At 40.4% G+C, this 24,672-nt stretch overlaps 3 protein-coding genes across 6 annotated transcripts; 1 reads left to right on the top strand and 2 right to left on the bottom strand.

Annotated features, from left to right (window-relative positions):
• Positions 1–1,182: 1,182 nt before the first annotated feature.
• On the bottom strand, positions 1,183–7,277 carry ecd (ecdysoneless homolog (Drosophila)). 3 transcript variants are annotated; one of them, XM_053333366.1, is made up of 14 exons: positions 7,162–7,277; positions 6,781–7,006; positions 6,568–6,685; positions 6,376–6,463; positions 5,554–5,732; positions 4,304–4,496; positions 3,977–4,105; positions 3,704–3,829; positions 3,476–3,561; positions 3,281–3,384; positions 2,550–2,808; positions 2,178–2,245; positions 1,842–2,074; positions 1,183–1,689 (listed from the first exon to the last, which is right to left on the bottom strand). In XM_053333366.1, exons 2-14 carry the CDS (start codon positions 6,983–6,985, stop codon positions 1,453–1,455), a joined length of 2,025 nt encoding a protein of 674 aa, XP_053189341.1. In that variant the 5' UTR covers positions 6,986–7,006; positions 7,162–7,277; the 3' UTR covers positions 1,183–1,452. The 3 variants fall into 3 exon arrangements, with proteins under 3 accessions (XP_053189341.1, XP_053189344.1, XP_053189342.1); XM_053333369.1 differs by having other exon boundaries at positions 6,568–6,682; XM_053333367.1 differs by lacking the exon at positions 7,162–7,277 and having other exon boundaries at positions 6,781–7,047.
• A 372-nt stretch (positions 7,278–7,649) lies between these two features.
• fam149b1 (family with sequence similarity 149 member B1) lies at positions 7,650–17,190 on the top strand. Of its 2 annotated transcripts, none has more exons than XM_053332724.1 (15): positions 7,650–8,085; positions 8,829–8,945; positions 9,478–9,622; positions 10,410–10,558; positions 10,693–10,836; positions 11,952–12,113; positions 12,236–12,411; positions 12,514–12,656; positions 13,869–13,981; positions 14,289–14,513; positions 15,113–15,236; positions 15,419–15,544; positions 15,700–15,781; positions 15,955–16,092; positions 16,255–17,190. In XM_053332724.1, the coding sequence occupies exons 1-15, from the start codon at positions 8,039–8,041 to the stop codon at positions 16,335–16,337; spliced, it is 1,974 nt and encodes a 657-aa protein (XP_053188699.1). In that variant the 5' UTR covers positions 7,650–8,038; the 3' UTR covers positions 16,338–17,190. The 2 variants fall into 2 exon arrangements, with proteins under 2 accessions (XP_053188699.1, XP_053188698.1); XM_053332723.1 differs by having other exon boundaries at positions 16,252–17,190.
• A 162-nt stretch (positions 17,191–17,352) lies between these two features.
• Positions 17,353–20,415, bottom strand: dnajc9 (DnaJ (Hsp40) homolog, subfamily C, member 9). Its single transcript, XM_053332725.1, has 5 exons — positions 20,112–20,415; positions 18,533–18,673; positions 17,948–18,202; positions 17,734–17,820; positions 17,353–17,647 (listed from the first exon to the last, which is right to left on the bottom strand). Exons 1-5 carry the CDS (start codon positions 20,283–20,285, stop codon positions 17,537–17,539), a joined length of 768 nt encoding a protein of 255 aa, XP_053188700.1. The 5' UTR covers positions 20,286–20,415; the 3' UTR covers positions 17,353–17,536.
• Between the last annotated feature and the right edge of the window lie 4,257 nt (positions 20,416–24,672).

Raw genomic sequence — 24,672 nt, 5'->3', positions numbered from 1 at the left:
CTGGTCATATCGTAGCAACAAAGCATACTTTTTTCCGGTATATATTTATGGAAAATCTGCATGATCGAAAAAAGAATATTGAATGTAAACAGGCTTTTAGACACTCCTGTAAAGATGATATAATTTGCTTATATTTTCACCACATGAACTTTCAGCCAGAGCTTTGTAGAAGTTGTCCCTGAATGATTGTGAAGAATGAGGAACATGTTGTTTATATAGTGACATACAGTTGAACTTATTGTATTACTGTACTTGTTTACTGAGTTAATGTGTAATTTTGGACTAGAGGTTAATAGAAGTTTCCTTTGAATGAATTTGACTGTTAACATTTGTCAGATGAGAAGGGAAATACTTCACTGATATTCACATAAATTTCTCTGCTGAGGCTGTTGATGACTACCTTAAATTATTATAATCTAAACTCCTGTGTCTTAATATAAGAATATGATATCTCAAAGTGTGAATATGTATTTAAAAATGGTTAATAAACTGTTTTGAGATTGAAAGAAGGAGTTACTTCCAAAAATATTTATTTTGTTTAAGAACCAAACAAAGTGCTGACAAATGATCGTTCATCAGTACACACAGTCATACATGAAGCCCAACAGCATTTATTAAAAACTGACTGTAAACCTGATTTAATTAATCATAATTTCAAATAAACACAGAGTTCATGGAGGGACACCCCTTTTTCAATGTTTGGTATTCAGTGCACTAGTCCTCTCTCATCCTGCTTTGGACTTTAAAGGATATTTTGCTTCCTCCAAAGTATTGATACTCTTTGTGCATAAGTCTGATCATGAAGCAAGACTGTTAGGGAGAGCTCGTTTACACATAGAAGATAAATGCATTTCTTTCCAAACAGCCATAACTTTGTACCCACCATAAGTGATGGGAACATACAGTATATTTTAATAATGTTTTTTTTAATATTTATGCAACAATTTGCATAAGAGACCAAACACAAAACCATCCACTGGAAAGAAATCTTATAAAATCCTGTATACATTCATCTTCAGCACATGTATGAGCTCTGTCTCTTTTTCTGTACTTGTGTACACGTGATATTAACTATAAACTTCAAAAAATGCAGGTTTTAAAACATTCCACATGTTTTGTGCAAATGTTTCATGATTTAGAAAATGTCTTTAATATGTCTGCTATTATTTAAAAAAAACAAACAATGACAGTTTGACAGTACACACAGTGTGTTTGGATGAGAAACACTGAACGTTCAACACCATGTCTGTTTACAATGAAAGCTCCACAGGACGACAGGATGGACGCCTGTGACTGCTTTGGCAACAGAAGTTCAGCCAATGTAATGAAAGTATTCTGTTGACAGCTTTAAGGGCCATCTCACCAACTGTCCTATCCGGGAATCATCAGAAACTTACGTACAGAAGAGAAATCTGCCAAATATGTCCTCATTCATTAGCTACCCCCTGTCCTTTATGAGGGATCAGAGTTGGGAGGGAGGTGTATGCCCAGACTCTGCAGCAGGTTGGAGGCTGGTCCGGCAAGCCCGGCCTGACAGCTGAGGGACTCCAGCAGGTTGGTGACCAGGTTGAAGTCCACGTCAAGAGGCTGAATCTCCTCCTCTGTCTCCTCCACCCCTCCCTCCATCAGGAGGCCATCTGTGGCAGAAGGTTTGGGAGACCCAATGTCCAGACCTGCCTTGTTATCATTCTGCAGAAAGAAGAAAAGCAGATTGAGGGTGATACGTTATTTGAAATGTTATGTTTTTAAATTAATAACACACTGAAGTTGAGCAGAAAGAGAAAAGGCTAAAAAGGATGCCAATATTTTTGTACACGGTATAAATACAACCATCATCTTACCGTTAGATTAAAGCTTTGTCCAATATTAGTGCTCAGGAGCTCCTGATCCATTTGGTCCATATATTTTCTGAGACTGTCCAACGTCTCTGTACCATTCATCTCTGCAGTACCAAGGGACACCTCTTCTTTTTCATCATCATCATCATCATCATCATCATCATCATCATCATGGTCATCGTCATCATCGTCATCATCGTCAAGGTCATCTGAATCAAGTTCTTCTTCTTTGCTTCCTGAAACAATAAAATGACAAAGAAAGATTCAGTAAATTAAAGCAAATGCAGAACATTTCATTATCATTTTGATAATCTTACATATTTTCATAAGTGTATATACCTAGCAGTCGGTCCAGTGCGCTGGCCATGGAGTTCGGGTCAAAGCTAAAAGGCTGAGATGAACCCGTCCTGGAATACGAAAAAAAAAAAGAAGTGAAATATGAACTGAAAGACTGCTGATGGGATCATGCACATCTAATTACTTTGCTAAATAGGCAAGAGTGAATAACAGCATTGCAGCACATGAAAAGAGAAAATGTGCATACTTTATCCAACTCTGAGCAATGCTGAGCATAAGATCTTGATCATATTTAGTATACATCAGTGTGTGTAGGTGTTCTTTCAGCTACAATCCTATACATGTTGTCCTAAACTACTTTATTCACTGACCCAAATGTGCTTTTAATGATCTTTAACATCAATCAGGTCTCACCAGGGCAGTTCAGCGCCTTCATGTGATGACATGGTGTTGAGGAAGTTCTTCATCCCCTGACTCACTGCTACCAGGCTGTATGCGCCCTCCTCTTCCTCTTTGCTGTCCTCAGTCTTCTTATTCCTCTCGTCTGCCACCCTGACATGATGCGTGTGTTTAGTGGAGCTGGTGTTTTGGCTGCCAACATCAGCTCTCCCCCCACTTCTTTCCTGCAACATACGCTCCAACTCCTGAGCTGTGATATCGAGCCAGCTGTCACCTAGAGATCGACACAAAGAAACGACTAATTACAGGAAATGATTGAAAGAGAGAAGGGTAGAGAATGGAGAATGCATACCAAAAACGATAGAAAGTGAGAGAAATTGGCAGGGAGCAGAGACTGCCAGATGGCAGAGACAGTCAAAGGCAGGTTTACAATCTACCAAAGTCATGAAAACCTTGTAATACTTACTTTATAGTTAGCATATAACAGTAAAATAAAAATCCTTACAAGACTTTTGAAATGTCAAAATTCTTCTTTGTATAAGAAACACTTAAAATGCAGACACAGAGGCGTCCCTTCATTTCTGCAGCCAAGACTGAATTACTATTTGATGAAATTATAACTGAGACTAATTCAAGTTGATGATATTTAACATGTTCTTAAAAAACTTCATTTTCAGATGCCTGTCAGGCCTTCGATTGAGGAGTGTTTTACAGGTTTAAGGTTTTAGAGGTTCACTTTCACTCACTGTCCTCTTGGGGGAGCTGTGACTCCTGCTTCTTCAGCTCCTCCATGTTGAAGTGATCGCAGCTGTGCAGCAGCTGGAGAACCTCCTTTCCCGGGGACATTTCACTGCCAACACACATAATGTCTATATTCAGACAAATACTTAGTGTTATTAGTTACATACACACACTCACACACACACACACACAGTTCTCACCTGGATTTTGAGGCAACAGACTGTTTAAAGAAGTTTTCTGCTGATTTCGTCAGTTCTCTGTAACATGCTGAACCTTCCAGTTCTCCCTGCAATTAAAAACATTACATTTTAAACTTTAACATTTGACAGTAGAAAAATTGCTCCTATATAGTATCTTCAATCATGTGTGTGTTCATCCTTCCCTAATGTGTGCTGTTAACCTCATCATTCAGCTGTCAAGTGACTAACCCGAAAGTAGTCGTTCCTTTTCAGGCTGTCCATGAAGCCTTTCCACTGAGGGTTACAACTGACTGGGGCATCAGGCTCTGAAGATGGCAGTCTGCACTTAGAGCACAGAATCTCAAAGCCGTGGGCCTGAGAGGGGCACATACCCACACACACACACAGATAGGGATGGACATGTTATCAAATACAACACTGAAAACTCAAGCTATTCAAACAAAACAACAGAAGCATGAATTTATTCGTCTGAATGAAAAGGAAACACAGCTGTTGGCTCACCAGCTTCATGCCAAGCTCATGGGCTTTGTACTGTTGGTGAGAGCGAGGAGGCAAAGAGAAACCGCTCCTCCGGTCTGGTGTGAACTGTTGCTGCTGCAGCTGGGCGTACAGGCAACGAGTAAATGTCACCTGGAGGATCATACATCAGTACAAAGTTATGATGATCTAATGATTCTAGACAATTCAAACAAATCTAAAACAAGCCAATGGAATCCTACAGTACCAGTCTGTAGAACAACATCAAGTCAATCTTTTTCCTTTAAAAGAGGCTAACTTCTTCTCTTTCCCATTCCATAACAGTCATGAATCTTAAAGTGTGTGTAGTACCGAAGTTAAGACTCTTGTATCAGGAGGAAAGTTCTTGAAGCTTCGACACGCCTGGAGATCCACTGGATCCCGCAGGTAGAAAGCTGAAACAGCAGGGGCGACTAGGTCTGGTCTCTGTGCCAACACCATGGCAATGTCTGCAGGTATGAAGCAGTGGGCACGATGCAGGCCAGATTTAATCTTGTCTGGGTACCTAAAAGGAAAGTAGAGATGGCTAAATATGACTTTCCCATGTTTGATATTGATGTCACATTCCTGAATATCTGTTTCCTACTTGAATATCTACTACAGTGTTAATGAATAATTCATGTGTTTAACAAATTTATGTTGTAGATGCTTTGAATGCTTATCAGACCTTGAACAGCCTAAAACACTCAGACTGCACCATTTTTTACTTTGCCATACAGTCTTAAGTTGGGAATGTGATAACATGATGTGTCCCGACTTGTCGTTACACTGTGTTGCTGTGTCCAAATTCTGTGGATGAATCCTCTGAGGTGTGCATTCATAAAATAAATGTCTCATGACAGTCTGACAAGCTCTGTCTCATTTCAATCACTCCTAACACTGCGGGAGGGAAATGCAGCCTTGTTTTGCCTGAATGTGAAGGACACAGTCTGCTGTATCCTTTACAGCCTTCGGCATTCCATAAATAAATTTGTGAAGGTTTATACAGCTTTCAGGCGAGCGTCCTCAGCTCATAAATCTGGAAATATCACATGGCTGCATTGTGTTTACCAGGGATCTGTGATTTGGTGGATCCATCACTGGTAAGAAAATTTCACCTGTAACAAACAGTAAAACTACAAGGTGGAAATAATAAATTATTTGGATGTATTTGCCATTAACACAGTTCACTAATTTCATGTTTCGACATGAATGTCACAACATAATACAGGAAGAATGAAACTTGCCAGTTTCCCATTTTTATTTAAACTTTGTAACCCAGTGAAGGGCAATGCTTGGAGATAAAATTTGGAAATGTTTCACTTTTCAAGTTGAAAAAGGCCACCTGAACACACTGATAGTTTTGGTCTCTGTGAGGCTTATTTGAGCAGGACATGCAGGTGGAGCCTGGCCTTCACGTCCTCTGAAGGACATGCGAATGTGAGCTGCGGCCTCTTGAGGATCAAGCCCCAGAATTTTGACACAGAAAACAGGTGGCCATACAAAAATATGCAGATTTTGATTCAGTGTTTAGGCTCAGACTGATTGCCTATGAAAACCAGTTATTAATTGTGTCCGCTCACCCCTCCAGCCGCTTCCTCAGGGCTGAACAAATCTTGGGGCTTGCCCGACAGGCCTCTGGGTTGGTGGAGATCAGCGCTACAGCCTGTGCCACACTGGGCACCACATCCCTCGAGATCCCTACTGGACTGAATTTGGAGGGGTAGGGCAGGATGTGCAACTCTCCCCTATAGAGGAACACCTGACAAGAAAAAGGAGAATAAGTGGAACAATGAAGACTAGTATTTAAATACACACAATAACAAGAGGAAGACTGCAGAGACTTGAAACCATGAGAAGGAACTTTTAGCCATCTTAAAAAAAAATGTTGTCAGTAAGCTTAATACACACCGATATCTGAGATTTGAGTAGAAAAATGAAAGGCTTGGCACCACTCAGCCAAACCCAGAAGACAGAAGTAAGCATGGGTGTTAAGCGTATTAAGGTATTAAGTGATATTGGAAGTTTCTTGTAGTGAAAATGTGACTTTTAAAAAGCAAACTCTGCTGTGTTTGGTGTTTAACTGTCCTTAAACACCACATCAATGAGAAATATTTTAGAAAATTGACCTGGTCTCCACCTTGGTCTCAACTGCATTACCAGATGAACAGTAAGGTAAATCAGATTTTTTAAAATAATACATGTTAGCTTATGATTGATGTCATGAAAATGTTGTTGTGAAATGTTAATTTTCATCCCATACTGAAATAAAGTGAAAACATGTAGGTAATATTTATGATGTGTTTTAGGAAAAGGTTTGCAGAGACGTGAAGCATACATGATTTGTATTAAAAGGCAAAGACATGCAAAAACCACAAGTTAAATCTGCCATCTTATCATCTCACCCTGTTCTCACTGGTGTCCGGATTCAGCCACTTTGGAAGATAATCTGCAGCTTCAATCAGGAGAAATTCCCCATCGTTGTCCTCAACTCTGCACACACAAATGAGAAATTGCACAAATTAAAAAAACACTAAGACGGATCCATGTTTAGGCAGTATAAAAGAACAACTGAATCGTCAAAACATTTTCCTTACCTGGCTGCGAGCTCGGGGAAGGCCTCTGTGATTTTCTTTAAGAGGTAAACAATAAACCACTCATCCTCCACATTGTCCCCAAACTGAGTGCTACCTCCAATATGAGCAGGAACACCTCCTGACAATTAATACGAAGATATATCAATCCTAAATCTTTATATCAATACCAATATTTATATAAACTTATCTTAAATGTGTTGACAAAGACTGTACCTTTCTCAGGATGGTAGTTGAGGTTGAATGGCTGATTCTGCCAGATGTACTGCATCAGCAGCGGGGCAACCTTGGCCAAAATCTCCTCTAAGAGATGTGAGAAGTGCTCCTCACTGTGTTGTGAAGTTGAGTCGTCCGACTGGATCAAGAAGAGCTGATACTGGACCATGTCCTCCTGAACCACTCTCCTTTGCAGGGCGTCCATTGTTTCAACTTTATAAAATACCTAATAAACAGACAACAAAAGCATAAATGATGGTCTGATGGGTTGTATTCTTTCCAGGTTCAACTTGACAGCAAGAATAAAGTATTAAAGTGAAGCAAACTATTGATTACAGTCGATATCCCGGAAAATCTCACAGTAATATCAGTCAACCTTACCTGGTGTTGTTATAAAAGTGCGAGGCGTTATGTTGATACAAAATGAAGAGGTTTCAATACGAGAAAAAATGAAACTTTACTCATTTAAATGTACGTTGCTGTCACGCCATTTGTCGCTGTTTAGGTCCGACTGTGATTTCTACCGGACTGCAACACTCGTGTGACAACTAATAGTTCCTACATTATATAGTAGGTCAACCAAATTTCGTTGTTCGTCCGCTGAAAAATTCCCCAAATTATAAAAAACTCGTTAAGATACTTTAAAGTTAAGATAATAAATTTAATTAATATCAATTTCAATCATTATTTACGAGTACAGTTCTCGCTGCAATCCGCCAAAGACTAGCGGATACATTTTAGAAACGCAGTCACGTTGTCGCAATGGATGCTGGGAGTTGTAGTCAAATTGTTAATTGTTTCACAGTTCCTCTGTTGGGGTTCAAACTCGATTTCCCTTAAGGCCATACGGCGACGAGGCTGCGTAACCATGACAGCCTTGTTATTGTTGTTAGTGGCTACGCTAACCTTAAACACTCAGTTATTTTAAGCTATTAAGCGGATCGGTTGGCGATTTCTCGACGACACAAGATGTCGGTCGACTGTAGCAAGCTAATAATAGCAGGGGAGATGTTTTAAGGGAATATACAATGCCGTTTGTGCCTTCTTGATACTTAATCTGCCCGTCCATGTAACCTATTTTTAGCAGCAACACAGTCAGAAACAACGTTAGCATCTGCAGTAGATAATCTTGTACATCGGGTGCTTTTCTGTGGATCGGTGGGTAATGTCAGACTCCTGTCTAAGCTGTGAGTTCAGGACGTGGAGGCAAGAATGAGAGACGAGGGCTTGAGCCGATAAAAAACGGAGACAAAGGAGGATGATTTCACGATACAACAGAAGACCTGTATCACACAAACTAGAGATGTGAGTAGAGCTAACATACATGAATTTGCACTGATAGCACTCATAGTTTAGTTTAGGTAGTTGCCTAGCTCTCAACGAGTGAAAGTTGTGTTTCTATATTGTGAGAAAATGAAATAAGACTTTTCCACCACGAATTATTTAAAGGGTTACGACATGCAAAACTGCCATTATAGTCCTTTAAACAGAGACATCAGCAAATATTGTAATAAGGATACAACAGTATACAACATTATTATTGTATCTTTTAAATATATATGTTTATTTTGGACATCTCACTGCTGTCTCAATCCTACCACTTGGGAAGATGATCTACGGCTGTAATTAGAATAAAGTCTGCATCTTATTGTGATAAGATAAAACAAGATAAGATGTGTCTTTATTGATCCACCTTGGGACGCTTTAATGGTAAACATCTCTGTGTAAATAAATGTGCAATTCAGAATTTCCTGAAAAAAAAAAATATATATATATATATAGGTGCAATGTTCCTGGGATTTACATAGTAGATAGCATCAGTCTTTTTTAATGGGTTAGTGGGTGGTACTGGGAGCTGTGGTGATGCAGTCTGATGGCTGATGGTAATAACCCCCCCCCCCCCACAGCACTTTGAGACACATGGCTGCCTCAGCATGGCATAGAGAGGATGAGAGGGATGTTCCTGTGACTGTGGGGCCATCACTGATGTTTTCTCCAACATCAGTTCAATCTCTGAGTTAACATTGTCAGTCTTGCTTTTTGTGCAGTCGTGGGTTGTCTCGAAGCAGCTTGGACCACCACCCTCTACCAGAGGAAGCAGATGATAACCACACGCCTCATCGCTACCTCCATGACCTGCAGGAAGCTGTCTCCATTCACAACAGGTAACCAAGCAGCTGTACAGACAGATAGGCACGGATTGTTCCTGGCAATGCAAGCGTAAGGCCAAAATGAAACTACTGGTAACTAGTACACACACACACACTCTTGTACCTTGTGTGCTTTGATATGTTACACCTTCTTGAGTGGACAGCTGATTCTCTTGAAGACTCTTGATATGTGAAACCAGAGATACCCATACGCAGTGGATTAATTGATATCATGTTGCCTCCTTCAGATGTGCAGTTAAAAGAATAAATAATGAAGCAGCCTGTTAGAATATTCAATCACTTTGACATTTGCCCTTTACTTTCCACTTTGAAGCCTTGCCTGTGATTATTTCCGCCACAGTCACGCCAGTAGGATTTACGCAGCCACATAGACTCGGTTTAAATTTTGAGGGAGTCTAGATGTTTGAATGTGTTTAAATAAAAAGAACACACATAATCACTGTGTATGTTATTGTATAAAAGTGGTGAAACATTACTTCTCAAGCTGTACATAAGTCATAAATCTTCCTTGTCCTTTTCGGTAAAGCTCAGAGACATCTGCTGCCTCAGGCCCCTCGGACTGTCTCACCGTCATCTCAGTGGACTCCAACCAGTCCTGGTCAGGTATTCACAGCTCAACAGGCACTGGCATCTCCACAGAGAGGAGCTCTGTTTTCTCCTGGGGCTACGATGTAAGTCTACTCCTGAGAAAACAATCATAATGTGATGTGATGATGCCAGTCTGGCATTCTCTCACTCAAGAGAAGCGCTCTAGCGTGCACACACACAGGACATTGTTTTTCCCTCTGGCATTTTTCCATCCTTTCTGTTATTCTGTTACAAAGACAAAAAGACTCCTCAAATATATCATCATGCAATTTTAATGTCAGATTTTGGTTTACTATCATGCTTTTTGTCTTAACTTTTATCCCTTTTTGTCAACATTAATTAACATTTGACGAACCTGAGGAAAAACAAGATACAGCCAGTACCTGTATAGAGAGTTTTAACCTTTGTAGATGCTACTTCTTTGTTTATGCAAGGACTAATTCCACTGGTTTGTTATTATGCTGTACTTTCTAGCCTCAGCTGTATTCTACAAAACTTTTCCAGGACTCTATGATTTATTTAGTTTGGTGTCCTCAAGCTGCTTCCGAGAAAGGAAAAAAAAAACCCTCGAGTTACACAAAGTAACTCAGTCCTAACTCACCATGATCTTTTTCCTCTCACTCTCTTTATTTTGTTATAACACATGAATGATCCAGTTGGATCACAAATTCATACACACATCCCAAAGGGCTACAGGGGCTAATTATTTTGCATGTTGAAGCTTACTGTGAGATACACAAAGAATGGTGATGGTAACTGATGAGCAGCCCAAAAAGCAGCAGCTTTCAGTCATAGAGCTGGTGTATGAGAACAGAGGAATAAGTAGCCTTCATTCCTGTGTTTCTGTCTCTCGGTTTTTCCGTCCCATAGGAATTTGACAAGGCAGCATCACGGCAGGTGCAGCTTATGTTTGAGGAGATCGACAAAGAGCTGTACGAGGGGAAAGGCAGCGGGGTAGGGATACTCCAGGGACTGCAGGATGAATGTCAGCAGTGGGCCACACGTTTCCCACATCTTCGGTATGTTATCTACCGTTTTCTACTCCCTGCCTGACATTTTAGTGCTGAATGAACCAGGGCAGCAGTGGGATCAAAGAATAAAGCTGAACCTGGTGACAAACCTGAAAAAAAATCCAATCGTGTGTGTCACTCAGGATCCTGGGGAGTCAGCTGGTCTGTCCCAGTGATGAGGGCTTCCAGTGGTACGCCACCTCAGGGAAGGGCAGCTCGAGCAGCAGCCTATCAGCAGGCAAAGAGAGCAGTGTGAAGTCCCTGGAGAAAGACCAGGGCTGCACAGAGTAAGTCATTACTTCTCCGATTCATCGGTTGACTTACTGCTAGAAGGGCACGTAAAATCAATGTTCACATGATAGATGCGTTTACTTTAACCCTTACATATTGTTCATATTCTGACTCATAATAAGTCTCTTCACCAATTTACATGAATAAATTCCCCATCAGTCTTCCATGCATGTTTGATTAATCTTATGGAATAAAGACATTTACAATCACTATTTTTTTGTCCAGGAGAACATTTTATAAAATATGATGAACACAACATGTTTGAATGCTGATATTTGACTTTTTTAATAAACACAGGTCAAACTCTACATTTGCATATATAAAAATGTGTATCAGCGTTCTGCACAAATATGAGAAAAATTATGCATTTTCAAACTGTGGGTCCCATTAGGAAAAGTTAGACAACAACAAAATGTGTACAGGGTGTTTTTACAGCTCTCAAATGTTAATATGGGTCAGAATTGACCCTGAACACTATGTAAGGGTTAAATAAAACTAGATCATTAAAAACATTATGTGACTGTTCAAAGAGTTATGAAGCAGAATACATTCTTGTATTAATGTCGAACCATTCTCCTTGTATACTGATATTAAAAATAGAACATGTATAATTCATTTTGTTGAAATTGCATTCTGAGGAAACAGATTAGGTCAAGTTTCATGAGAGCTACTGATATTAGCAAACTGCGCAACAGGAAATAAACATCAAACAATCGAGAATGTTTGTCAGAAAATGTGATGTGTAATTAGTTCATGCAATTCGCAAGAAATAGCTGGGTATCTGGATGACTGCTGTTACTGCATCAATTATAGAGGAGCCCTGGCTGACTGTGATTTTGTGACCTAGATCCTCTCACTTATTAGCCAGTTTGTTGGCCAAAGTCAGTGATGTGGGATATCTGTGATAACTGTGAGGCACCAGGCAGTGCCACTGTCTGGCTAGTTCTTCTAAAAAATGACATAATGAAACATAACAATAGGACAAAACAGTATGTGCATGCAATGTTTTGTGGCTGGATTGAATTTCTGTTTGTCAGTTTAGGATAGTCAGCTTTATTTGAGTTCACATTTATAGAAAACATACATGCATGAATATGTGTGTCCCCTAAAGATTGAACGTGCTGGGCAGGAGAGCGGCGCTGATCAAGTCCTCCTCACCAGACTTGGATGGGCATCTTGGTACCTCCAGTAGCTCCAGCAAGCAAGAAGAGCCAAGAATGATTGAAGTAGAAGGTCTGATGGAGGAATATCTGGCTTTTGATAGCAGGGACCTGTGAGTTACTTACTTTTCTCATGCTGTGATATTCATCTTATTGCAGAGACAAGATCTGAACCTCAGCTGCTGTCCATATGTTTTCAGTATGGTTGAAATAATTAACTATCTGTCGCGCACAGGGAGGATGAGTGGGAGCAGGATTGTTCGGGTCGGAGGCATCACTGCATGCCCCCTGTCTCACCATACCGGTGTCGCCGCCAAGCTGTCCTCGACGTGTTGTTTGATGACGTGTGGCAGGAGCTGGTCGGCTGGATGAAAGAGCTAGTCCAACGCCAATGGGAATGCTGCACTTCAAGTGGGGCTAATTTGCATTTATTAGGCTTCAATAACATCAACAAATGTCTATTCTTATTTATCGTGCAGTATTTGAAAGTGATCGTACGTGTGTGATTGGCAGATGACGACAAGATTTCTGGGAACTTGAGCCCTGTGCAGCAAGACTCCCAGAATCCCTTCATGCTGTTCTCCACATTGCCCACCATGCTGCCCAAACTTGGCCAGAGCAGGGTGCCCCCACTCACAGCTGGCCTGCAGTTCCAGGTCAGTGGTCCAAGATTGAATGAGAGGCGGTGGGGTGCTTCCTAGGGAGTAGATTGGGAGCCGCAGCTTTGTTATCTATTTCAGGAACATTTCACATTGAGTTTTCTTCACAGTATTAATGAATGCAAGATATCTCATGAAAAGAAAAATATTAACATGATGAACTAAGTTGGTGTTTTAGTTAGTGTTTTATAAATACAATACATGTGTAGATCAATAAAAAAAAAGTAATCATCTTCAGATGGAATCCATCCTGATTTGTAGTAGAAGACATTTTACCCCTGAGAAGAGTCTGAAACATCTGCTCAGCATCCCTAAATGTGAAGCCTTTGCAGACACTCCTCTCTGTTCCACAGTCCACACTTGATTATCACCAATTTTTCACTCCTGCCTGTTGCTCTTTCAGTCTTTCAGTGCTTCCAGTTCATTAACTTGTATCACTGTTGTCTTTCCTTCTCTCTTTACTCTCTGCCCTTCACCTTGCCAATGTGTTTTGTCTATTTTCCCTCTTTTTCTTTCCTACTTCCGTTCATTTTTTTTCATTTGTCTTCTTCATTTTCCTCATCCCTCTTCTGTTCTTCCTTCCTTTCCTTCATTCGTGCCTTTCTTCCCCCTTTAAAGAACACAAAGTCAAGGGGCTCAAAGCACAAGTCCAGACGGAAATCCAAAAAGCAGAAAAAGCCGCCCACTGTATGTAACTCCCTCACTTAGAGCCAAAATGGTGGCGTGTCTTGTGCACGCCGTCCATTGCGGCTCATTATCTTTATCTGTAGAATGTATGTGCTTGTGCCTGTTGATTAACACAAAAGCATCAACACCATTTTACTTTTGAAATTTACTGCAACTTATTTTCAACATGAACTACTTTCTTTAAATTCTTCCTTTCTATCACCAGAGTGTTGGAATGCTTTGTTTTACTAGTTATTGTTTTTATTGCATTTTAAGTGTTATGAATGTTATTTCTGGTTGGTGGCATAGCAGATAAGAGGGACCAGCTGATATCATTGCACGCCAACTGTATGAAAATAACTAACCATTAGGCTACTGCTAAAAGATATTATTTCCATCTACCCTGCCTTTCCTCCCATATTTCCTTCTCTCCCCTCCTACCTCTCTGTCATTGACCCCTTAATAATTCCCATCCTTTCATCCTTCTCCTTTAACCTCCCCCCTCCCCACCTTCCTTCTGTTTATTTCACACCATTCCCCCAGGCTGGACGGGTCCCAGTAGGAGCAGCAGTGACCCAGCACAACCTGAATGACCTCATCGTGATCCACAGCATCCCCCTACAGCAGAGAAATCTGGGTGTTCTGGACAGGACCCAGTATGGACACATTTTACTCTTCTAACCAATGAGCATTTGTTCCAAAAATAGCAAAATGAGAGTAAAATCAATGACACATATATGACACATTTGTATATTCCTGATGTGTTTTTAAGCTTTAATGTTTTTGATGTGGCGTCGATCTTGTTTTCACATTTAATTAAAAAATCAAGGGTGGCATTGCCTCACTCACGCCACAATTCTGTCCTTGGTCCTAACACCTTGTTTGGCAGAGTAGTTGGCCAGTTGGCAGCAGGTGGAAATGCTCCATTCATCAATTGTGGTCTACCTTTTCCTCCCCATGTAGGGAGCCAGAGGAGCGGGCATCCCATAGACCAGGCTCCAGTGTGGTCCCCTCCAGCAAGCCTCGCCCTCGCCGAACCATAGAGCAGAGCTCTTCTTCACTATCCCGTCCGGCCCAGTCAGCTCGACGCAGAAACCCTCCTCCCCGAACCCTCCTGCCACTGGTTCCCGGCCTTAGTCAGTCCAGCGCAGCGGTATCCATGGATGAGGTCATCCGCGGGACACGTCTGTGAGTTTTGGCATCATGGGAACCTCCAACCCCACCTAGACTCCTATCTTACTTTTTACTCTCTCATGCTCCCCTGCGATCTGTGAAGTTGTGCAGAAGCAGAGAGAGATTACTTTGAAAGCAGGCTCTCTTTCAACTTGCCTTATGGCTCTGTGCAGTAGAATAATGGGGGCGGGAGGTGATAGATGTTTCATGTGTGAACTTAACAGATGAACTTGTCATGAACTGCGAGTAAAAAACTAATGGGGTGAAGTGTGCTTTTTCACTTACCTTTCATTGGGTATGTCAATTCTTCCGCAAAATTCAGGTTCAGTTGTGACCTTGAATGGTAGACTCATGTTCAAGTTCATGTCAACTCCACAATGATACAACATGTTGCTGTGTGAAATAATTTGTTATAGCACAAACATTACCACAAATCACATTTCTTCTTGTATCGCTGATATATATATAGAGGTAAAATTCTAACTTTGAATTTTATCCTTACACCTAAGCTGTGAATTTTAACAACTCCCACGGTTATCTTTTCAGAGAGAAGTGAGTAAATCTATTTATACTTGCATGGAAGTGTTTATATAAGTTTGCGTGTTCTTCCACAGACCCACGGCCAGCGACCGCCTGACGTCTCCATTGTTGCCTCTGAGCAGAAACACACTCCTTCCCCCCATCAGCACTGGAGACCCGGAGTCATCCCAGTCAGGGCAGCAGTCCAAACCTGCACAGGTATAATGTCACTGAAACACAACCACACTGACAATGATTAACTCACAGCACCTGAACAGAAACAGAGATAAATGAAGGCTTTCTAAAAGATGTACCAGTTGTGCTGTAGCATTTACTAAACGTCCTGGTAAACTGTCTGTGACACTGCGTAAAACTTTTGTATTTTTCCTCCATCTCATCAGCGTCAGAAAGGCCCGTCCAGCCGTGCCCACAGCGCTATAAATGATGAAGCTGGCAGTTCAATACCAAGAGATCGTCACTACCTGCTAGATGTCTTCTCTCGGCCCAACACCACTCACACATACAGGGTAAGATGCTCTCTATCATCTCAGAATACTGCCTCAAAAGTGGAGCAGTAATAATAATTTGTTGTTGCTTTTATAATTATGAGTAATTAGTGGGAGCAGTGCTCAGTATGATCAGTATGCATGACAGTACGTTTGACCGCTGGCTTTCTTCTCAGTCGGACACACCTTACCGCCGCTCCTTCACAGTATTGGACAACATCGGGCAGGGGAGGGCAGGCAGAGCCTCTGTGGGCACAGGTCAGAATTTCAACTTGAATTGTTAATTAGAAACATAAACATATTCCGCTGGAAAAGATACTGAGACCTTTGCCTTTTCATCTGCCTGTTCTGTGCTACTTTAATATTAGCTTTCACTTACACTGTGCCTCAGTTAATCACTTATGCATCAATTTATTCTATAATTCAACCAGACTCTCTTGGAATCGGTGTGACTGGCATTAGTCTTGGCATCAGCAGCTCATCTTTCTTGGACTCGTTTTCCCACCATCCCCTGGGCCACTCGCCCATCAAAGACGAAGAGGAGCCAGACCCGCAAGCCCCCGCCCCAGGTCAGTAGATTAAAGCAGCTGATGAAATTCTTCCAGATTTCGTTCTCAGACAAACTGTGAATGTGAGAGGTTGCAGCTGCTGGCTTTGAGTAAGATTTACACACTACTAAGATGTTTTAAGTCTATGTTCAGTAATTTCCTATCCCTCTTCTTCCCTAGTAGCTCCACTGGTGCCTGTTTCAGTCCCGGCTCGCTCTTACACCCGGGGAGGCATCTCTTCCAGAGCCAGCAGACCTGGCTTGTAGTTTGCCCCCACGATAGCTGCACCCTTCAGCCATTCATCTTAATACAGAACAATGAAGTGCAACACTCCACAGCATCTGTGCCCACTTAACAATTCTTGTTTTGACAGAGGTAGCAGAATTGTTTCATGTTATGCTGCTTTGCTGAATTTATGTACAGTTTGTTAAAGGCCTATTTTTGTATCTCAGAAATCAGCTTATTGTGGCTGCCAAACACAAATAACTGTTGACAGGAAAAATCCATCTCCATGTACAGTAAGAGGTGTATGTGTAGATATTTGTATTTGGTATGTATGAATGTGTATATATCTATTTATATGTGAATGTACTGTATATTCTCCTCTGCAGTGTGTTGTACTGGTAAATGACTATGCAGGGAACAACACATCCACCCAGACAGAGAGGATAAAAAGCACTTTTTCTCCTCTGATAAAACATCAGAGTTTGGTACTGTATCTTTTATAAGGACACAACTTTCAATGGGCCTGTGAAAAAAACTAAACTAAATGGGCCCAGAGCTTTTCATTGCATATCGTTGCACAAACAAACAAGAATGAGAGATGCCACCTTGAGTGTTTTTGCCTTTCTCAGTTAAAACCACATGAGCACTGACAGAACATCTGTACAGGCCACCTCATTACTAAGATAATGTAGAAATATAAGAGGCAGTTATAGAAAACTATGTTTGTAAATAATTTATTTCTCATGCCTGTACAAAATACTGTATTTGTTTTTTTGTTGCATTATTACCTGTGCAGAGCCAAATGGGAATGCTTTGTCAGGTAACATCAGGGTAACTGCACAAAGGGTGATTTTCCCTTCATTTGTTGTTAAAATAATCTGACAGCCATGCTAAAAAGGTGACAAAGCTTGAAAGTTTTTCTTCAATGCATTCTCTTCAATGCATTTTCTATTTTATACAAAATAAAAATAAAACCTATTACAGATTATGTATATAAATATGAATTTATTTGTGTTCTCTGGAAACTTAACACACAACATAAAAGGCAGAAAAAAAACCATACATTTACATTAGCGTCACACAAGAAGTTACTAAATATTCAAACACTGAACATAAACAGATTTATGAGGAGGAACACAGAACGTTAGCCAGCAGCTCATACGTGTACTTGAATGCTCTTATTTTGAAAAAGGTGTTATAACACCTACACGTTTTATCTGCTGTAGAGCTTGTACAATTTTCACTTTTTTCCTCTTTTTGATTTTTGGGATTTTCCACTTGGTTTGGCGTATTTTGCTTCCAGATCAGACAGGAGACTGTTAAAGGACTGCTCTCTGGACTTTTGCCTTTGCTGGAAAATAAGAAAGATGAAAGTTATTGAGATAAAAAAAAAAAACCTGTATCAATTTCAAACATGCGCACGTGCATTTTTTTTACCTGGAGCATCATCACAAGACTGTCATCCTCATCGCCCAGCCCCATCTCTTTCTGCATTTCTTCTGCTTCTTGTCGTTCCCTGTCAGCCTGGAAGGTCAATTGCAATCATGTTACTAACACTGGAAGTATTTACATTATAAGATGCTTTCTTGGACAAAGAAATAAAATATAAGCTGTGAGGATTTTCTGGCTTTAACATCAACACATTTCTCACCCTCTTCCTGCGAGCCCTCTTCTTCTTGTCATTCTCCTTAGTGAAAGCTGGGAATGCTTCGACTTCTCCGTTTTTAATGGCATCCTGGATGATGCCGCAGAGCCTGGGTTCATTTTCCTGGGAGCAGCACAGGGCCGAGACCGTGATGGCGTCCATATCTCCCTTGTACTTCACATACAGCTTGAGCAAATCCTCCCGCTCCTCGTCAGTGCCCTTGTATTTCTTCTCAAATTCAAGGATGTCTTGCATAGTAATCTAGGGGATGGACAGAGACAGAGCACCGTTTAGGGATAAAATTATGGTAATTTTATAATCCTGCAACCAATGTGTTGTTTGCATTAATCCGCCATTAACTCTGAGTACATGTAGCTTTTTATTTGTTGTACTACAGCTGGTGCAATGACACAATAACCTTGATCATCTGCTATATGTCATTGAACATTAAATTCCTGGTATACAAGTGACTCACTGCAGGGGTCACATCATCACATGTATGATCCACACAACAAAGACTAAACAATGTATGTGACTCATTAATGAATCACGTCAGAAAGAAAAATAAATAAATCTGCTGTGCTCCAGTACCTTGGGGAAAAGCAGCCTCCAGTAGTCTTCCCAGCTACGGTCTTGACTCAGGACGTCAGACTCTTCATCCACCACTCCCTGCTCATCATAAACCTCCCTCTGCTCTTTATCGCTCAGCACTGCATACAGCTTTCCTAACACCTGGAGAAAAAAAAACAACAAACACAATCAGATGAGACTCAATTTTACACACATCTGCAGCCCTTTAAAAAAGCACAGCATGAGATACGGTCATACACTTTATACCAGTAATATAAAAATATGACGTGGAGATGTAACAATATATTGACATATTGTATAGGCTTTAAAAACAAGCAACATCAATGTTAGGGCTGCAACTAACAACTGTTTTCCTTATAAATCAATCTGTCCATTACTTTTTAAGATGCTGGAACAAAATAGTGGGGAAACTAACCATTCATACACTGTTGGCACAGCAACAGGAGCAATTTGGGGTTAAGTATCTTGTCCAAGGACACATCGGTACGAGGACTGGAGGAGCCGGGAATCGAACAGCTAATCTTCCTATTGGTGGACGGCCGCTCTACCTCCTGAGCCACAGCCTCTATGACTAAATATTGTCTTAGATTTTGGAGGATAATATCATGATATGGCATAAATGTTGTCTTGTGTTTTTCTGGTTTAAAATGCTGCATTACAGTAAAGTGATGTCATTGTATATGCCATTTAGTCATATCCACATTACTGATGATTATTTATCAAAAATCTCATTATGTAGATATTTTGGGAAAGCACCAATTTTCATCCCTACAATACAGATACAGGTAAAAAATATTGTGATATTTGATTTTGTCCATATTGCCCAGCCCTCGTTGACTGCAGATTGGACATTTAGTGATCTTAATTTCTATAAAGTAAGGGAGAACAGGGTTAGTTGTCACATTCATTAGATCTTGATCCCTAAAGGGCGCTGCAAAAAAGTTTTGGAACACAAATTTTCTGAATTTGGGTGAGATGTTATTTCCAAGGTCATTTCTGGGGTAAGCGTCTTAACATTGAGATGAGAGTATGTTTAGTGTTTTTCATGTGGACATATAAATACCCAGCTCTTCAGTGTTTTTCTGTTAGGCTTTTACACAATGAGTTTATAATAAAACAAACATTAACATTAAAAAGTCTGGAGAGAGAGCAATAGTTAAGGGTGTGGCTGTTAGCTTTGCTGGTAGCAAAAAATCCCAGTTGGAGATGCTTGTCACATATTGGCATATATAGTGTGATATATCTAGTCCATATCTTCTGAACAGAATCAGCTTAAGGAGAGTAAGACCACTTTATTCCTACCTGACACTTCAGGCTTCCTTTACACATTATAAAAGGGAAGCTGTTCAGGATATAGTTTATAAGGAATTCAAAGTAAAGTAAACCCCGTCCTCCCCTATCCAACACAAAGAGCAAAGTCTTTTAAAAAGTGGCTTCAGTGGCTCCAACACAATTTGCTTGTTTTGCACCTGTCATTATCATAATCGAGGGGTGTATAAGGGGGGAGTAATGTTCAAATATATCCTACAAACAGAAGCATGCCAAAGTCCCACTTATTAATGTGGATTGAAGAGTTAACCTGAAATTTCTCCGTGGCCAGCGGGTCTTCAGGAGCCCGGTCTGGATGCACGGTGAGTGACACTTTGTAGTAGCCCCTGCGGATCTCTGCCTCTGTCGCCTCCTTGTTGATACCCAGCACCTCGTACAGGTTTGAGGTCTTGAAGAACTCGTCGCAGCGTTCGAGCAAACCCATCCTGACAACCCTGTGCTTTAGAGGAAGGACGTTTAGAAGAGTTTTTAAAGCTGTGTTTTGTAGCTAGCAGCAGAAGTCGTGTTTTCTGTGTTCCCCTTTGTTTGCTAAACTAAGTTGGCGCGCTAGCCTGTCATGCACTTCCGTACGTATAGTGACGTGGTGACGTTTCAAACATACGCGCTCTGTCATTGGTTACATTAATCCCATTCGTCAGACTACTTAACGAGGGTCTGTTATGGCATCTCATTTAAAGGGGAACCGATTACGCACATTTCAAGCACTATATTTTTATTCTAGAATTCAACTAGAGTAGCTGTGCATGATTCACTTTTTTTTTTTTTTTTAAATCCTTATTTATCATGTGGCCTACTGGTCCTATTTGCAGACCCTCAGTTCAGCCTCTGTCTGAAACAAGCAGTTTTAGCTCTCCTTTCTGCTGTGGTCGGACATGGCACATGAGATTTTACATTTTAACGTTTCAAAACAAAGATTTAACCAGCTTATAACTGTATGAACAGACTGCCGGAGAGTTTAAGAGATGCTAATTTACTCCTAGCTTAATGCTGCGTTCTATCTATCTTGGGAGATGGAGCTGGGAATGACGTCACACCTGAGTTTGTATAGTTCCAGTTTAGAAGTCAGAAAACCAGTTTTAGCCAGGTTAGCCAGTTATAGCAATACCAGTTAATAAAAACACAATTTGCTTTGTTTTCCTCATACAAACACCATAGCAACATGTCCACAGATAGAAGTTGGACAGTGTTGTGTGTGCGACTGATTTAATTAGACACAAATATGATAAAACTGCTAATAAATAGGATATTACTACAATTTTCACACTGTCGATGATCCATCTTGGATTTCAAGTTCTGGGCTGGTGCTGTACGTCCAACTTTCTGGGTCAGAGATCCAACTTCAGGGGGCGCTCCAGTCGAAATTTCTAATCGGAAACTCGGAAATTCCGACTGCAGTTACAAGTTGAATGCACCATAAATGTTGTTACTCTGCCTTCCTTTTATCTTGATTAACTGCCAACTGAACTTAATGATTGACGAATTCAGTCAGTGCTTTTCTGACTTCAAAGCACAGCTCTTAACCTTTGCCATCTTTGCCAATCTTTTCACCGTTGATGTCGACAGTGCTCCTCATCGCCTGCAGATGGAGTTAATAGAGCTGCAGTGCATCAGTTTCCTGAGAGAAAAGTTATAATCTTACTGTCTCCTCCCCCTACTTTGATGCCACAGCTCTGACTTCAAACTTCTGTGTCCTGTCTATTTTGGACTTGTGTTTTGCACCTACCTGTGTGAACAGATATTTTCATCTCAACAAGACTAAGCATAGGTCACACATCAGCAATGACAACCTCCATGCTGTTTCATGGATTTCTGCCACCCTAGAGGCTATACATTGACGGGCTTACCTCAGGAAAATGGCGTCAGTCATCTGGCCAAATAACAAATAGGTAAGCATTTTAAAATCCTCCAAATATACAACATCATGAAATTGTATATCATTTTCAATCAGACTAGGTATAATGTAATATGAATGCATTCTAATGGTTGTGTTTTGTATGTTTTGTATCTGTTAGTATGTGCAGGGATTGATCCATGGATTAGGATGGGGTGGGATATCTAGGGTGATCACTTGGAGAGATCTATTTGGTGTGTCCATGCAACATTCATCCACATCATGTCTCAGTAACCTCAACCAGAACCTGACCAGTATCATTATGCGCATTTTAGGAGGCTATTTCATTGTGACCTATAATAAGGCTACCAAGACTGAAATAAACTTTTGTTGCTTTCACTTAAAGATAGAATATGTAGAATGAGCAGAACAACGCCATCTAATGTCTCGAGATCGTAGTCGCAACAACCAAAAAGTAATTCCAGCAGTCGGTTTGCCAGGTCCGGTGCCGGATTTTATTTTAGCTCTAACTCTGTAAATATACCACTTTATCCACATGTCTAACCTTTTTAGGCGAGAAAGTAGCCCTTTAGATCCACAATGTGACGCTAATTTGTCCAAATAACATCTGCTTAAAGTTTTGTTCCTGCGAATTCGGAGCCACTCAAATTAGCCGTAGCGAGTAACGCACTTCCGGTAATTTTCACAAAATAAAACACCCGTTGCCTTTTATTATTAAGAAAACCATAACGATAGAGTTGGTGCTTTTATTTTGAAAACAGGAAGCGAACATACCCTCGCTGTAACTGACTTGAAACCACCGAGGTACATTACATTGTAACGCCAGTGGGAGTAGCGGACCGTATATGGTTTGTTATTTGTGTTGTTACATTACGTGTTGGACTAAATACATGGACATATTGAGGAAAATATTCCGGTTTTATGAAAACGGATTTCATATTTCACAAGAATGGATACTTGGCGAGCTGTACAGAAAGTCCTGAGTCATAAGATGATCGTTGTGGATAAAGGGAAGACTTTGAAGGTATGTAGGCATTATAGCTTTTCTCACTTAGCTGAGTGGCTAGCCGAGCTAATCGGTAATACTATTACGGCTGTGAGCAACCATATAAGTCGTGAGTGGTCTTGAATGAATCAGAACAATCTAAGCTTTCCAACAATGTACGGCATGAGTATATATGTTTAAGGGTTGGTGTTTAAAACATTCAGAAGACCGTGTGGCTACCTCCTAACATCCGTCCCGTCCCGTGAATGGAACAGCGTGTGTTAAGAGGTTAATGATCAAATATCAAAATCCGAATAGCGTCAGAAAGTCAACCCACTCTCCACATTTCCATTGCTACCGTTTTGATACTTCATGGTACACAAACAAATAGCATCTCATATGAAAGCTAAGACCCTGGCGAGTTCAACAGTACCACTATTATTGCGCTAAAAACTCAGTGAACCAGCAGCATACAAAGGTAAACAACCACTTATTTACAGCGACTAACAGATATTCTGTCTTACCTTCGAAGTTTTGTGATGAAAAGTTGTACTTGAGAGCAAAAAAACGCTGGTTTTAGTGAGTCCAACACGGCCGTGTTTGTTTACAACTCCATTTCACCCAGTGCCAGCCTACAGTAGCTGCACCGGAACAACAGACAACCCTGGTAACCCGCAATTCCGGCCGTTAATTGGCTGGTACAATGTACACAGAACGTCATTGTCGAACCCGTCAAAAATTTTTAAAAATATTAATTCAGACTAAATATTTTTTTTTATGGAAAAGCAATACTTTCATTCTGTACCCCTCAAAACGCCCCGTGGCTGTATTATTTAAAAAAAATATATAGCTTTTAATAAATATTCTACATATTCAACCTTTAACTACATCTACAACTTTATATAAGGAAGTCATTGCAAGTGTAGAGTAGGCCTAATACTTGACCATTTATTTTTTAAGCAACTATACATTTTGGATTGAAACAGGAACGAGGGCTACACAAAGTAAAACAATCCTCATTGTTATTTTTATTTATTACTTATACTATTTTGTTTGTTTAATTTTTAAAAATTAAATAAATTGTGTAATATTTGTACTATTATGTACTTGGATGTCTGCTTGACATTATTTTTCCTAGTATTCTGCTTTCAGAGCAAGTTTTTAATTTTTAAGTTATTACAAAAAATAACCAAATGCAGAGGCAATTACGATAACAAGCAGATACATTTATATCTTAGTCTTACATTTACAGGTGTCACTTTGAGCACAACCATAATGCTGATGTGGCCCAGGATGAAATTCAGTTTGACACCCCTGGCTTAGAATGAGCCCTTTAAATCTACATAGGGAGCGGGTCCTCTTACAGAGAGCCCGCCATGTTGCACAGCCATGATGTGTCTACAATATCCCAGAATGGATAAATTGAACATTAACTCAAGAGAGGGTCTTTTGTGGTTTTTGTGAGTTTAACAGTCACTGTAAGTTCTCCTACATGCTTGGAAGGGCAGGGGGAGGTGTATTGAGTTGGTTGCGATCTGTAACCTCACCGCTAGATGCCACTTAATCCTATGCACTGCACCTTTAATATGTATTAATGTATTATTGCTCTGTTGGCTTCTCACTGACAAACACAGACAAGAAGATTATCAAAAAATTACTGTCAAAATAATGTGAAGCTTGTTAGTGGATACTTGTCAGGCAAAGGACAGATTTTTTCTTAATAAATATTGCTCTAAAAGGGCTTGGCAACCCCAGGCCAATGTTGTCCCATTTAAAATAAAATGTAAGCATCTTTGTAATCCTTCAATGTAGTTTAGAAATCCAGTTCCCAAAACACTGACACTCTTATACTCCCATTTAACCTCTTAGAATTAAAGTTGAAATTCAGTTTTGCACTGAACCGACCAATGCCTCATCTGTTATAACTATAGTTACCTGAAAATAATAATTACATGAAAATCAAATGTTTGTATC

The sequence above is a fragment of the Scomber japonicus genome, chromosome 14 (assembly GCF_027409825.1).
Source record: "Scomber japonicus isolate fScoJap1 chromosome 14, fScoJap1.pri, whole genome shotgun sequence".
NCBI classification, from domain to species: domain Eukaryota; kingdom Metazoa; phylum Chordata; class Actinopteri; order Scombriformes; family Scombridae; genus Scomber; species Scomber japonicus.
Note: the sequence above shows the minus strand (reverse complement) of the source record. Positions and strands in the feature narration are given on the sequence as shown.

What these genes read in the sequence shown, in the direction of transcription:
- ecd (XM_053333366.1), bottom strand. Translation starts at nt 6,985, where the DNA reads ATGGACGCCCTGCAAAGGAGAGTGGTTCAGGAGGACATGGTCCAGTAT. An exon ending in CAACTACCATCCTGAGAAAG is followed by an intron (nt 6,686 to 6,780) that starts GTACAGTCTTTG and finishes ATTAATTGTCAG; the next exon opens with GAGGTGTTCCTGCTCATATT. An exon ending in ATGAGCTTGGCATGAAGCTG is followed by an intron (nt 3,830 to 3,976) that starts GTGAGCCAACAG and finishes TGCCCCTCTCAG; the next exon opens with GCCCACGGCTTTGAGATTCT.
- dnajc9 (XM_053332725.1), bottom strand. Translation starts at nt 20,285, where the DNA reads ATGGGTTTGCTCGAACGCTGCGACGAGTTCTTCAAGACCTCAAACCTG. An exon ending in TGGCCACGGAGAAATTTCAG is followed by an intron (nt 18,674 to 20,111) that starts GTTAACTCTTCA and finishes TTTTTTCTCCAG; the next exon opens with GTGTTAGGAAAGCTGTATGC. An exon ending in GTCTTGTGATGATGCTCCAG is followed by an intron (nt 17,648 to 17,733) that starts GTAAAAAAAATG and finishes CTTATTTTCCAG; the next exon opens with CAAAGGCAAAAGTCCAGAGA.
- fam149b1 (XM_053332723.1), top strand. Translation starts at nt 8,039, where the DNA reads ATGATTTCACGATACAACAGAAGACCTGTATCACACAAACTAGAGAT. An exon ending in GGTGTTCTGGACAGGACCCA is followed by an intron (nt 13,982 to 14,288) that starts GTATGGACACAT and finishes CTCCCCATGTAG; the next exon opens with GGAGCCAGAGGAGCGGGCAT. An exon ending in CCCGCAAGCCCCCGCCCCAG is followed by an intron (nt 16,093 to 16,251) that starts GTCAGTAGATTA and finishes CTTCTTCCCTAG; the next exon opens with TAGCTCCACTGGTGCCTGTT.